Below are 15,703 nucleotides of genomic sequence, written 5' to 3'. Positions count from 1 at the left end.
GGCTCAGTGGTAGAGCGCTTGCCTTGCATGCCTGAGGCCCTGGGTTCGATTCCTCAGTACCACATAAGCAAAAAGAAAAAAGCCCGAAGTGGTGCGGTGGCTCAAGTGATAGAGCATTAGCCTTGAGCTGAAGAGCTGAGGTACAGCGCCCAGGCCCAGAGTTCAGGCCCTATGACCAGACCCAAAAACAAAAAAACAAAACACAATAGTTACTATCAGCTCCCTCAGGAACGGAAGCCCAGGATAACTGTCCATAATTCTTCAGGTGGTTCTATTAACTTGCTATAGATGACTAGTAGCTTGATATCATCTGGAAATTTTTTTTTTTGTGGGGGGTCCGGTTGTGGGGCCTGAACGCTGTCCCTCAGCTCTTCAGCTCAAGGCTAGCATTCTACCACTTAAGCCACAGTGCCACTTCCGGCTTTTTTTCTTTTTGCTTATGTGGTGCTGGGGAATCGAACCCAGGGCCTCGTGCATGCAAGGCAAGCGCTCTACCACTGAGCCACCTTCCCAGCCCCTCATCTAGAAATTTTTATTGTAATGAACTCTGTATCACTAAATTCTGGGTTCTAAGGTAATGTTTATAATGTGATCCTTCTAGAGTCCTCCACCAACTAGAAATATATCTGCAAGTTGGCTAGGTCTCTATCTTGAAATTCCTTGAGTTATAAGGCTAGTGACTTTGATCTATTTTTACCACTTTTTAAGGACACATACTCCACATGTGTCTAGATTTTCCAAATACCTGATAAAAAATACACATCCTAAGTGCTAACAGACGATTAGCAACAAAACCAACGGAAATTTCACTCAGCTTTTTGTCACTAGTAGAAACACGATTTGAAATGTTGCTGTCTTCCACACATTCTAGAACATTCCTCCATTCCCCTTTAAGTTAGGAAACAATCTGTTAAAGAAATAAACATTCATCCTAGAAATGGAGAAAACAGGCTTTATTTTGCAATGAGATTTCTGTGCATGGTAAAGATATACACATGAATCTTGTTTCTCCTATGTTTCAAGACAAAATTAAAGTTTCATTGTAGACTAAAGCATCCACAATACTGTGGTACATATGTAGCTACGAACGTACAAACACTTTGATGCACGGCGTTCATTCTTTTCTTTAAATAGGCAGTCAGCATTTTGATTCATAAAAGAACAAATGATGAGACTGTCTTAGTATCAGTGTCAGAGAGCACAAGACTAGTGTTCTATACACAAAGCATAGGGAACAGACCTATAAAGATGGAATGTACAAAGTCTGAAAAGAACAAAGGAAGCATAAAACCCTTCATACTCATACATAAGATTGAAAGGCTATGGAACTGAGGAAGATATAAAGAATTCTATTACAAGAATACACTTTGTTGATGACAGAACATTCCATGTCATAAAGCAAAAGCATTGAGTTTAAGGCTGTGTTGCTTTTTAAAAGTTAATGGAAGTGCTGTACATTCATTGGGACAACATAGCCAATTTGTTAACTAGTCTAGAATATGAATTCATAGCTTTCATACATTCTCCACAAACAGACCACACAACCACTGCCACACAGTTCATCTCTAGAAAGTTTAGCATCATGATTTGTAGCTTACTGTCATTTAAAACAAAACCAAATTTTTTTTATTTAAACCAAACAAAGCTTTAATGGGCACTTTGTTTCCTTTATGGCAATAATAGATTCCTAGTTATCAAAAATATTAAAACAATTCTAAACCCTGCAACAAGTACAGAAAGCAACAGTATTATGACTTCCAGTTTTAGGGAAAATTAGAGATAAGGTTTGCATCAAAGAGCTTCCATTTTGTCCTACCTGGAAATGTCTTATGTTTTTTTTTTTTCTGCCAGCTCTGGGAGCTTAAATCAGGGACTGGGCACTGTCCCTGAGCTTCTTTTGCTCAAGGCTAGCATTCTACCACTTGAGCCACAGCGCCTCTTCTGACTTTTTCTGCATGTGTGGTACTGAGGAATCAAACCCAGGGCTTTATGCATGCAAGACAAGTACTCTACCGCTAAGCCACATTCCCAGACCCTGTCTTATGTTTTCTCAGTCAACTAAAACCACCTCCCACCCCCTTCCTTCCCAGAAGCTAGTGAATAGAGAGGACATCACAGTCCAGATAGACAAAAAGATCTATTTGGAAGTCCATTCCCTGTGTTCATTTGCTAGGTTCTCTAACCTACTCAGTACATATCACAAAAGCATCCTTGTTAACCATGTTAACCATCCACAGCTATTTGCTAATGCACTGCTATTCCAGTCAATTCCATGTTAGGACATACCCTGTATATTTAGTAGAAGCAAGTGTGCAATGGTTTGATGGATCAGACATATTTATTTGCCTCAAATCTAGTCATAGAGTAAATTAAAATAAAGCAATTCGGGGATTTGTTTAGTTATAGGGAGTAAAGTTTCATCAAAGTACCACATATTGTTTTAAAAAATGCCAACAGTCAGAAAGGATTTTTACTCATGTGTTTGTAGATAGTCAAGTGACTTACCTCCCCCCTGTCCAGCAGGGGAGATTTGTGTCGGGAGGGAATGAATTGTCACTGACCTTTTGAATCCTAACTGGTAATGTTTTGCCATGAGTGCCCATGGGAAATTTCAATGAGGATTTTTCTCAGTGCTACTTATCATGAATTTATGACAGGTTCTATCCACTTGACAGAGAGAAATCAAACAATAATGGTGGTCCAGAAAAAAAAAAGTCTGATTTTAATATCCTCCTCTCAGTTTACCAGAAACCATTTTCTATAGAATGTGACAGAATTTCACTTACGTCTGGTCTGTTTGTATCTTAGTAGCAGCACTCCCCCGAAATGCTGACTAAGAAATACAGTAAATGCACATGTCTCCAGGTATAAATGGTACCTAGATTTTAATAGATATGATTATGTAATTTTTGGGAAACTACAGTGTTTCCCAGAGTGCCCATAGCATGTGTCTTAGTCACAGATAGTGGGAAAAGTACAGATCAAACTATGCTTTTCATTCCAGTTTGGGCCAGTAGTGACAAGTGAAAAAACAAAACAAAACAACAACCAAAAAGAAAACACCCTTAGATCCATGCTAAGTCTACTTTGGGGATATCTAGTCTGATAAGTATGACATGTGATAGCTAAATGATTCATAAGTTAAGTTTTTAAGTTCACAAATATTTCAATGTGCAAAAAAAATCTTCAGGTAAAAGTTTTAAAAATCAGTATGTTTAGGACTATATCTCAGTGATAAAGCGCTTGTATAGCCTTGTCTGAAATTCAAGCCCCAGCGCTGAAAAACAAAATGCCTAATAGTCTGCAACAGAATGTCTAAATTGGAAGCCATTTTTACTAATGGAAATAAAATTAACCAATTTAAAAAGCCTTCATTTAAATAGTCCAGGAACTATGGAGAGTCTATCTTATCTTTCAGGTAGAAATCTAATAAATGGCACGATGAAACTCCCTTATGGGGACATAAATGACAAAGGAGTCAGGAATTTTTGCTTGTTTTAGGAGTCATTCTATTCCCAGTACCTACAACTGTGCCCGACACTTAGTAGGCCTTCTGTAAATACGAACATTTAAGTTCAGAGCCTTGGGCTCCCAATATAGCTCAGAAGCAGAACTCATACTTAGCATGTATGAGGCCCTGGGTTCAATCCCCAACACCAATCAAAATAACAAGACAAATAAATCCAAAGACTTATTTCAGTGACATTAGATAACAATGTCTTAGTTTGACATTCTAAATATTATTCAATTTTGTCACTTTATTACAGATAGGCTCAAGTATTTTGAGAGCTCTACCTAACTAAAAGAAAAATGCTGATCTTAAATGGAAATCTTCCTGAAATTATTTTTCAGGTGTTCATTTGGGCATAATAAATTTAAAAGGCAAATTGAAGAGGCTAGATGTCCCTTCAAGATTAAAAAATCCTTATATAAAGAATGACTGAGTTTTAAATTAATAAGCAAACCATCACATTCCTATATTAATACATAGGGGAGATGCTTTCTTATAGGATAGTGCTAAGGTGCTTTCAATGGAAAAAAATCTCAGTCATTATTAAAATGTCAACCATGATTTCCTATTTGGTAGAACTGAGTAGAAAATCAAAGAGTGGAAAAATATCGCAGCTTAGTTTACAGTGTCAATGACAGACAGATGAACAATTATTTAAATTTTTCTTTACATTTCTCAAAATGCATTTATACTTGGTTGAAATTAAATAAACCTCAAGTTCCATTTTTCTTTTAACCTGTTTTCTTCCTTCTTCCTTTTTTTTTCTTTTTCAAAGCCAGAAGGGCTTTTGAAATGATTGAAAATTATTCCTGGAAAATGTCAAAAATTAAACCTGCCTTAGGGCTTACTCCACAGGGACAGCTTTAAACTGCATTAGTGAAGGAAGGTGCTGAAGAATGAATGGACAATGCTTCTTTCAGAGTGCTACCTATTTCAATACACTAAGAATTCATATTTTCATATATATTTATATATATAATTTGATACATTCTATCTTACCCTAACCATGTACACATAGCCCCTTAATGCCTCTACTACCCATTAAACAATGATAATTAACCATAACATGCCCTTACCTGTAATGCTCTCCAGATGACAGAACTTTGGTACCACTTACTCTTAAGGGGAATCATTAATCAATCAAAGCCTTTGGTTGACACCATGAGTCTCCAAAGGGCTGCTCATGGCTCTCTGTCCTAGGATACTGGCATCCTACTACATATGCTGACATTGTACAGGAGGTAAAGCTTTCGCTTTCATGAAGTGGAAGAGGAAAGACACATAAAAGCATGGCACGTAAGATATGACTGACTTTTGCTTGATTACGTTCCAGTTCACATTAACCTGCTAGCTAAAAGATCTGTTTTGACCAAAAGGTCCCCTTTTGTCATACGCTTGTCAAAGCAACAAGAAGTTCAGGTATTTTGTTTTCTGACAAAAGATGAGCAGGAAAGAGAAGATGAAAGAAACACATAAGAAAGATTTTTGAATTAATCCAGAAAGGTTGAAAAGTTTGCACTAATTTTTTTGTGCCGATACTTGGGCTTGAACTCAGGGCCTGGGCTCTGTCCCTTAGCTTTTCACTGAAGGCTGGCATTCTACCTACCACTTGAGCCACAGCTATACTTCCAGCTTTTTGGTGGTTAACTGGAGATAAGATTCTCACCAACTTTCCTGTTCGGGCTGACTACAAATCGTAATCCTCAGATCTCAGCCTTCTGAGTAGCTACAATTACAGGTGTGAGCCACCATGCCCAACTTCTGCACAAATAAGTGCTCAATGAAAGAGGCCTACTACGGATCAGAGCTGGAAGAATTTGCAGGACAGACAGCCTTATGTATTTTTTTCTAAAGTACCTCATATATAGTTGTTTATAACCCCTCAAAAAAGGTCACAAGAGTAATACCTACTATAAAAGTGAGGTTAGAAGATTCCCTGGGTCCTGTGACTTGGGTTAAATAAATAACTATCACAGATTTTGTTTTTGGAAGCGCTGTGCAAAGGCTACCATTCACAGGACTAGTAAGGATCTTTACATCAGCTAGTTGTCTAACATTGGACTTGCAAAAATTAGTTTAACAACATAAATCCCTGTCCTATAAGCAATAGTTCACAGGTGTAAAACTGCAGTTTATATATAGATTCCGTAGAAGAGATGTGGTTTTTTTGAACCCTAAAAGTAAGTTATGGAAATTGAATAAGCAGTTTTTTAAGGAAATTGTTACATTCAGAAATAAGCTTGGAAAGTTCTTCAAAGATTCCTTCGAGCATGAAACATCTAGGGATATTCTGGTCCCACGTGGAAAAGTCCGCTCCAGTTTATCGTGCGAGACCTCTGTGAAGGGTTGTCCAGCTGACCGTGTTTACTGTAAGTACCGATAGACTTTGAAACAGTGATTCCCAGAGTCTGCAACCACAACGTGGCCGTCCGAAGTCAGGGCCAGGCCTTGGGGGCCGTACAGTGGGTCAGCAGATGTGTTAATATAGGATAAAAATGATCCACTCCCATCAAAAACCTGCAGAAATAGGAAGTTAGAACATCATAGAAGTTAGAACATTACAGACCATTAGTATCAAGTAATGAAGTACAAGTTTAAAGCCCTTGGATACTAATATTCTTTTTGGGGCGGGGTGGGATTGGAGTTCGAACTCAGGGCCTTGTGATCTCCTTTGGCTTTTTTGTTCAAGGTTATTGCTCTGCCCCTTGTGCCACACCTCCACTTCTGGGTTTTTTGTTTTTTGTTTTTTTTTTCTGGTTAATCAGAGATAAGAGTCTCACAGACTTTTCTGCTTGCACTGGGTTTGAGCAGGATCCTTAGATCTCAGCCTACTGAGTAGCTAGGATTATGGATATGAGCCACAAGCACCCACATAGAGTTGGTTCTTAGTTCATATTGTATTCTGGGGTCTTGCTGAACACATTTATTAGTTTCAGGATTTTTTAATAGATATTTTTGGCCTTTTTCATGCAAATAATCATGTTGCCTACAAGTACAGAGTTTTAAGATTTTTTTCCTTTCTAAGTTGCAAGCTTTTTATTTTCCTTTCTTTTATTATTTTGTTGACTAAAACTTCCAGCAATAACTTCCTGATAGCCTTGCCTTGTTCCTGATCTACAAAGAACATGTTTACTTTTATCATTAAATATGGAGAATAGGTGGTTCCATAGATTTTTTTTTTTATTCTTTTTCTTTTGCTGGTCCTGGGGCTTGAACTCAGAGCCTGGGTGCTGTCTCTGTGTTCTTTTGCTCATGGCTAGTGCTTATCACTTGAACCACAGCTCTACTTTTTTGCCAGGGCTGGCTTTGAATCACAATCCTCAGCTCTCAGCCTCCAGAGTAGCTCAGATTACAGATGTGAGCCACCAGTGCCTGGCGAGTAGCTCAGATTACAGATGTGAGCCACCAGTGCCTGGCCCATAGATGTTCTTTATCTAGTTAAGAAATACTCTATTCCTATTTTCTGAGAGTTTTGTCATGAATGGATATTTAACATTATCACATTTTTTTTCTGTATCAATTGATATGTACATATGATTTTTCTCCTTTTAGACTTTCACTGTGGTGGGACCTAGTGACTTTTCAAATATTGACCCTGCATTGATCTCTGGAATAAACCCCACTTGTTGATATAGAGATTTTTATTGCTGAATTCTATTTGCTAATATCTTGTTAAGAATTTTGTAATGTCCACTGTGTATCCTTGAGAATCATTCCTTTATAATTTTCCTTTGGTATAAGGCTGTTTTCAGTATCATGGCTTCAGAAATTGAGTTGCAAAATGAGTTGGAAAATGCTCTTATATAAATTTGGCCCTGATTCTTTACATGTTCAGTATAATTCTAAAGTGAAACCATCTATGGATGAAACCCAGGACCCTGAGCGTGCTAGGCAGGCACTCTACCACATGAGCTAAGCCCCATCTCTTTTATGTATATGTTGTCTGACAAATGGGGTCTTGCTCACTTTGCCCAGGCTGGCCTTAAACTTGCCATCTCCTACCTCTACCTCCTGAGTATCTGGGACTACAGACATGTATCACCATGCCCAGTTTAGGTATTTTTTTTTTTGAGGAGCTTTAAAATTATGTACTAAAATTCCTCAATAGTGAAGGGCTTTTCAAAATATTTCATATTGGGTCATTGTGGAGTTTGTGCTTTCTGATGAATCACCCCTTTCATCTAAGTTGTCAGACATAAGCCTTTAATGCTATTGATTTCACTCTCAGCACTTTTGCTAAATTCTACAAATATTTGCATGCTCTTATTTGCAGATGAAATTTTGAAAAAATAATATTTTCTTCAGTCTAGTATGTTTCAAATTTTCCCTTATAACTTCCTTTTGAACCAGTGGGTTAATACAATATTTTTAAATGCATAGAACAAAATACATGGGATTTTAAAGGAAAACATTATAGTCACTACATATTACTAAGTTTTATTTCCAGCTTTTTCTGCTTATGTGGTGCTGAGGAATTGAACCGAGGGCCTCATACATGCAAGGCAAGCACTCTACCACTGAACCACCTTCCCAGGTCCTCTGTAGTAGTATTAAACACAAATGACAACTTGATATGTTACTGTAATTTGATATAACGATTTGTAAGGTTTTCTTGGTGACAAATTCATGGTTATTATTATAACCACTCTGATTATTGTCTATGATAGTCACATGAAGGGAAATGGTAATTTTCACTTACAGGCTAGTGAAAATAGTAGTGTATCTTTTTTTAAAAATGTGTCTCTTGAATTTTATTTTATTTTTCTCTTCAATTTTAATGTGGATGAAATATCCATACTACATAACTCCTGAATTATTCGATTTCATGCTGGCAATGGTAATTGGTGGCCTTTTGTCTTCTGTACCTTGAATAGTTTGGCCCTTCTGTTGAGATTATTTATCTGGTTATGCCTAACCAACAAAGAAGGGAAAATAGCCCAGTGTGAGGTCAAACACCAACCATGTGCCTTAGCATCTGAACGCACCTGGATGCGGCTATTCCCCCAGTCGGCCACGATGATGTTCCCATTGGAATCCACCGCTACACCTGTAGGTGCATTAAACTGCCCATTTCCTTCTCCATTTGAGCCAAACTTCAACATGAATTCACCTTCCTGATTAAACACCTGTGTGAAATATTTAAGATTTTTAAAACAACTGACCCAACATTGTAGATTTGTATAATACCTATCTGAGCAGAACTTTCATATAGGACTTGTGATTTAAGACATCTCAGAAAAGAACAAAAAATAATCTACAAAACGGGACCCATATTTACATATTTGTCAAGTTTATCATTTGTTAACTCACCCTTCTGTATCTGGTTATTAAATACCGCTGTGAAAAATGTTATAAATTATTAAATACTATGAAATATTAGGTGTTAGCTAGGTGCTGGTGGCTCATGCCTGTAATCCTAGCTACTCAGGAGGCTGAGATCTGAGGATGGCTTTTGAAATCCAACCTGGGCAAGAAAATCTGTGAGACTCTTATCTCCAATTAACCACCAGAGAACCGGAAATGGTGCTGTGGCTCAAACAGTAGAGAGGGAGCCTTGAGCTGAAGAGTTGAGGGACAGCGCTCAAGCCCAGAGTTCAAGCCCACCACCCCTGACAGATTTAAAAAAAAAGAAGTATTAGGTGTTACCTGAGTAGAGCTATAATTTTCAACAAGATTGTTCTTTCTGCCTTACATTAAATGGCTCTATTTTTTGTTTGTTTTTATTTTGCTGATCCTAGGGCTTTAGCTCTGGACCTGGGTGCTTTCCCTGAGCTTCTTTTGCCACTTGATCTGGCTCCACTTCTAGCTTTGAGGGGTGGGGGGTCAGTGGTGGGGAAGGGGGGATAGTTTACTGTAGATAAGAGTCTCACTGACTTTCCTGCCCAGGCTGGCTTCAAACAGCAATCCTCAGATCTCAGCCTCCTGAATAGCTAGGATGACAGGTGTAGTTGTGGGGCTTGAATTCAGGTTCTGGGTGCTATCTGAGCTTTTTTTGCTCAAGGCTAGCACTTTACCACTTTAATCACAGTTCCACTTCCAGTTTTTGAGTGGCTCATTGGCAATAACAGTCTCAAGGGACTTTTCTGCCTGGCTAGCTTTGAACCAAAATCCTCAGACCTCAGCTTTCTGAGTAGCTTAGGTTACAGGCATGAGCCACCAGTGACCAGTGCTTTATTTATTAAGCAAATAATTGGATGGATATTTCAATTTAGGTCAGACAGTAGAAATTTTTTCTTAGGCAAGATAATCAAAGCTTATTATTATTTTTACTACATCAATGAGAACAAGAAAGCTGAACTCAGAATGAGAGGCCTTTCGTGTATGTGAGTGTGTGTCTGTGTGTGTATATGTACACATATGTGTGCCTCAACTATGCAAGACCACATACAATTGCAACAGGTGAAAAATACAAAATACACAAAAGGCTTTTTAAATTGGCTCTCAGAAGGTATTTTAGTTAAAATGGAGAATTTATATAATTCTGAAACTCAGGTAGAATAGAATCTCCAAATTCTCTCTAAATACCTGATGTGGTCAAACATGGGTTATGCAAGTAACTAAGTATCCTTATTAACAGTATTGCTGCATGTGTGTCAAATATGGGTGATCTATTTTGAGAGAATGAAAATTTCAATGTCAATGATTATGCTACATAAGCACAATGGTATCTCGACACTTCAGATGAAATGTCTCTCTGCAATTGTCTCAACACCCATCACTTGACATCTAGATGTAGAAATATGCATTCACAAATAAAAAAAAAATACTATGTCTAAGTAAGATTCTCCAGATGCAGACCCGAGGGTTCACTGTAATGAGGCAGAGATCTAACTTAAAATGATTCCAGGATCTTTTAAGATCTCTAGTTCTTTAGGAAGGGCAGAAACAAGAGCAACTGGCCTTTACTAGACTTTTTCCAACTCAGAACTAGTAGTCTCGGTGGTAGATATCAGTGTTCAAGCACTTGTCTAACAAGTGTTAAGGTCCTGGGTTTGATTGCCAACACTTAAAAAAAAAAAAAAAGACCAGAAAAGGTCATGGGGCTTGAATGGGCTTGGCACTGTCCCTGAACTCTTCAGCTCAAGGTTAGTGCTCTACCACTTTAAGCCATAGCACCATTTCCAGTTTTCTGGTGGTTAATTGGAGATAAGAGTCTCATGGACTTTCTTGCCCAGGCTGGCTTTGAACCACAATCTTCAGATATCAGCCTCCTAAGTAGCTAGGATTACAGGCATATGCTACCAGTGCTTGGCTCAGTTATTTTTTTTTGTCAGTCATGGGGCTTGAACTCTGGGCCTGGGCGCTGTCCCTCAGCTCTTCAGCTCAAGGTGAGCACTCTACCACTTGAGCCACAGTGCTACTTCCAGTTTTCTGATGCTTTATTGGAGCCACAAGTGCCCGGCTTCATTTACTTTTTAAATATAACATTCTGGATTATAGGGATTTTAATTTTTTGAAAAATTTGAACCCAGGGCCTTGGGCTTACTAGGCATGTACTCTACTAGTTGAACCACGCAGCCAGCCCCTTTTAATATTATTTTTGGGATAGAGTCTTGATTTATGCCTGGGCTGGTCTGGACTGTGATTCTCCTATTCACGCTTGCTTTTGTCACTGGAATGACAGGCACATAGCACTGTATCCACTTTGGTGCTTTCTCTATAGCTTAGGATGGTAAGCAAATCCTTGAGATTTTTATCTTCAATAACCAGCAAAAAGCTGGAAGGGAAGAAATGGCTTCAGTGGTAGAGTACCAGGTATATGAGTGGAAAAGTTAAGTGAGAGATGGAGGTCCTGAATACCAGCACACACACATATACACACAGAAACACACACACACACACACACGCACACACACACACACACACACAGGCATACATACACAGAGAGAAAACAATAATAGAGTAGTCCCTGCTTATCTGCATCTTCACTTTCCTTAGTTACTACAATTTTAGTTGGAGAGTAAATGAAAAATTTCAGAAAGAAACAAACTATACGCTTAAAATAACTTTTATTATAATGTACTGTTATCATTGTTGGAAATCTTTTTTGTCCTAGAACTTTATGTACTGCTGCTCTTATGAAATCTTGGTTGCTTTCTGCACTGCATTTTGGTTGCTTACATGCTTTTATCATGTTTTATATCTTTCTAGAGTGCTAGTCAGGACTGGTGACTAAAAACCATCCCAAAGTATCTATGCCAGCTGATTCGGCTGCCCGGAGCAAAGGACAGGAAAAACTCTGAAGCCAAGAGAGAGAAAGAGAAAGAGAGAGAGAGAGAGAGAGAGGAGAGAGAGGAGAGAGAGAGCACATGCTAAGCAAGCACTCTCCCACTACACTACACCCCAAACCTAATAACCATGAAAATAACCCTATCTCTAAAATAAATGTGCCCAATAACTTGTATACTGCCTATGACCATATACCATTCCTTCAGTAGAACAGGTTGTTCCTCATGAGGTACGCCAGAAGTTTGGTTTGGATCATTTTATTATTTCTTGACTTTTTTTCATAATAAGGTTCAAATCTTTCTCCTCCTGTACTTATAAGAAACATGTACTAAGCTGGGCACTGGTAGCTCATGCCTGTAATCCTAGCTGCTGAGGAGGCTGAGATCTGAGGATCACAGTTGGAAGCAAGCCTGGGCATGTGAAGCCAGCCTGTGCAGGAAAGGCTATGGAGACTTATCTCCAATTAACCACCAGAAAATTGGAAGTGGTGCTGTGGCTCAAGGTGGTAGAGCAATAGCCTTGAGGAAAACAGCCCAAGGATATTGCCCAGGCTGAGTTCAAGCCCCTACAGACAAACAAACAAACAAACAAACAGAGATGCATTATGTTACCAGAAGAGCCATTACTCTCTAAATGACATCAAATACAGGAAAGCATCCTAAAAAGTATGAACTATATTACATGAATGTATGCTAGTGTGATTCCAAACCCATTCCCCAACATCTTCTGTTATAGAAAAGATCTGAGTTCTAAAATCCTTTTTTTGTTGTTGTTGTTCTTCGTTGCCTAGGCTGGCTTTGAACTGCAATCTTCAGATCTTAGCCTTCTGAGTAGCTAGGATTATAGTCATGAACCACCAGCACCTGGCTCTAATTTTATTTTATGCTGCAAATTTTGTTGTCATTTCTGAACAGCCACAAAATAATAAACTTCTGCCTCCACATTCAAGCAATTACTTTTCAAGTCATACTATTTATACCAGCTCCCTATTAAAAAGCTGCCATGTTTCATTCATGGCAAAGGCTTGCTAAAGCTTCTCTGTCTGTATTAAAAGTTACATTTCCCAGCAAAAGCAAGAGCTATTCTTTTAGGTTAACTCCCTTAAATCCTGTTTGCCTATGTGAGTAATATATGTTATTTTTCTCCTGGACAGATTCCCCACAAAAAGTTAAGAATTAACAACTGAAGTGTTAAGAGTACCTTGACAGAATGATTGTGGAAATCTGTAACAATAATCTCATTATTGCTATTTACAGCTGCAAAATGGGGACCTGCAATAAAGACAGAAAAATGTCTGAGGACTACAGTAGCAAAAATGATTACAAGATAGCAGTTAATGTAACAAAAACCAAGCAATATACTGAATTGTTTAAAAAGGAACAAATCATCACAGACCCAGGCCTTCAAACATCACCCAACCAGACCTCTGACTCCAGATAACTTAGATGTTTCGTTGGTCCGCATCTGTTATCGTCTATTTTGACTTCTCCCTCATCAAGTCAAGGGTATGGTAACCATGAAGCATCTGAGTTCATTCTATGTGCCACAATGGGAAAGTCACACTTGTCAGCCTTGCTGGATAGATGTTAAGTCTTTTGGGGGTCTTTATTTTCTACTCAGGAAAGGCATAGTAATGACACCGGGGAAAAGCCTCTAATATGCAAATTTTTTTCATCAAAAAAAAGAAAGGCAGAAAATCTGTACTTTATAATTAGGGCAGACAGTCTGAATCTGACAGGACAAAGAATGAGAGATTGAACACAAAGAAATAGTATGCAAATTAATGTTAAATACCCAAAGTATCCTTTCAGAAAGAAAAATAGCAGACTGTGTTCAGCCTCACAAACATGTGACAATTGAAATAAGCATATGATTACAAAGTGGCAGTCACAGACTGCTTTCCATACTCTCAGGGAATATTCTGGACTTCCTGTTCTTATATAATAATCTAGAAAGGTGAGATCATTCTTATCCAGAGACTCTGTAAATAAAGATACAGCTAGTATAAATAGAGTTGCTCCACTATTGCTCAAATGCCTTTATATGTGTGTGTGTGTGTGTGTGAGAGAGAGAGAGAGAGAGAAACGGAGAGAGAGAGAGACAGGGAGAGAGAGAGAGAGAACATATATGCATGTGCATGCACAAGTGCCAATACTGGGACTTGAACTCAGGGCTTCATGTTCTTGCTTGGCTCTCTTGCTCAAGGCTGGCACTCAAACACTTGAGCCACTCTTCCCCTTCTGGCTTTTGCTGGTTATTTGGAGGTAAGAGTCTCATGGATTTCTGTGCCCAGGCTGTCTTTGAACTGTGATCCTCAGATCTCAGCACCCTGAGGAGCTAGAATTACAGACAAGCACTGGATGTAAAATATTTTTAAATATATTATTTTACCTAACATATTTGACGATCAGACTTTTTTTTACTGTAAACCACCACCAATAAAACCCACATGTGGACCACAGTTCAATTTCCTGTGTGGGTGGACTGAGAAGCATTGTCCCATGCTTCTGCTTCGATTTCATCCTCAGCATCTCTCCCAGACCAGCTGGGAGTACCTTCAGCACGCTCCAACATCATGCAATTGTGAGCATAAACAGCACAGAGAAGGGGGTGTACATATTACCACTGAGTGTACCTGCAAACTGCCTGTCTCCATTTCCTCGGCTACCAAACCTGGTGACTATTTTCCCATTTGGCTGGAAGATGAACACGCAGCATGCCTTGTTGTCCACCACAATAATGTGGCCATTGCGGTCCACAGAAACACCTTTGGGTCCCATCAGCTTTCCGGATCCAATTTTTGTCTGTTCCAAACAAATAGAAAGATTTGAGTACAGACACCCAACTTTCAAATACTACAGAATGTAAGGCTAGATGCTTGCTTGGTTTAATCAACATTTATATAACTATTGAAACAAGTACACAGCCTTTCAAGTACCACAATTATCTTCTGTACTGGGGATAATTATAGGTTTTGTCTCATTTATTTCCTACTACTGCCTCGTATTTATATGAAAAAAAACACCTTAGTTTAAATTTTTATTTATTTATTTTCTGTGCTGATCCTGGGGCTTGAATTCATTACCAGTGTCCCTGAGCTTCTTTTGCTCCAGGCTGTGCTCTACCAATTGGGCCACAGTTCGACTTCTGCCTTCGATTTTAGTTCATTGGAAATGAGTCTCACAGACTTTCTTGCCCCTGCTGGCTTCAAACCATGATTCTCAGCTCTCAGCCTTTTGAGTAGGTACAATTCTAGGTGTAAGCCACTGGTGGTTGGCTGAAAACCTTATTTTTCAAAGGGCTAAAAGGACTCATCACCAAAAATATTCTAGAGTTTTCTAACATGGGATCATCATACTGTGCTTGCTTGCTTTCTCTTTCTTTCTTTCTCTTTCTCTATGCATGCTGGGCAAGCATTCTACCACTGAGCCACATTCCCAGCCTTAACATACATGTTTTAAAATGTTTTAGTGTTAGGAGAGCTCTTCCATGGAGGGGATGATTTGGTATGATTATTTATTCTTTTTTTGTTGTTTTGTTTTTTTTGGGGTCCGGTTGTGGGGCCTGAACTCTGGGCCTGGGCGCTGTCCCTCAGCTCTTCAGCTCAAGGCTAGGGCTCTACCACTTGAGCCACAGCGCCACTTCTGGCTTTTTTCTTTTTGCTTATGTGGTGCTGAGGAATCGAACCCAGGGCCTCTGGCATGCAAGGCAAGCGCTCTACCACTGAGCCACCTTTCCAGCCCCTGATTATTTATTCTTCTAAGTTTACAAATAGCTGAGGTTGGGATATATCTCTTTAGAATAGCAGAAAAAAGAAAACAATGATTTCAATGGCAATGGAATCTGTCATACAAAATTGAGTATAACTCTTCAGTCTGGCTCAAAGATCAAAGAGGCTATAATATAATGGAATATGAAAAAAATGACATATGCTCTGTCATGTCTGAATGGAAAGAATAGCCA

The 15,703-nt window shown here is 38.8% G+C and overlaps 1 protein-coding gene across 1 annotated transcript in view; it reads right to left on the bottom strand.

Annotated features, from left to right (window-relative positions):
• Nucleotides 1–5,241: 5,241 nt before the first annotated feature.
• Trim2 (tripartite motif containing 2) overlaps nt 5,242–15,703 on the bottom strand; it is a 49,306-nt gene continuing 38,844 nt past the window's right edge. The window contains exons 9-12 of the mRNA XM_013029726.1: nt 14,376–14,544; nt 12,941–13,011; nt 8,497–8,637; nt 5,242–6,028 (exon numbers count right to left, since the gene is read on the bottom strand). Of these exons, the coding sequence (XP_012885180.1) occupies nt 5,876–6,028; nt 8,497–8,637; nt 12,941–13,011; nt 14,376–14,544 (534 nt within the window). The 3' untranslated portion in view covers nt 5,242–5,875. The remainder of the gene's footprint in view (nt 6,029–8,496; nt 8,638–12,940; nt 13,012–14,375; nt 14,545–15,703) is intronic.

The sequence above is a fragment of the Dipodomys ordii genome, unplaced genomic scaffold (assembly GCF_000151885.1).
Source record: "Dipodomys ordii isolate 6190 unplaced genomic scaffold, Dord_2.0 Scaffold122, whole genome shotgun sequence".
NCBI classification, from domain to species: Eukaryota; Metazoa; Chordata; class Mammalia; order Rodentia; family Heteromyidae; genus Dipodomys; species Dipodomys ordii.
This window is presented reverse-complemented; position numbering and strand designations above follow the sequence as displayed.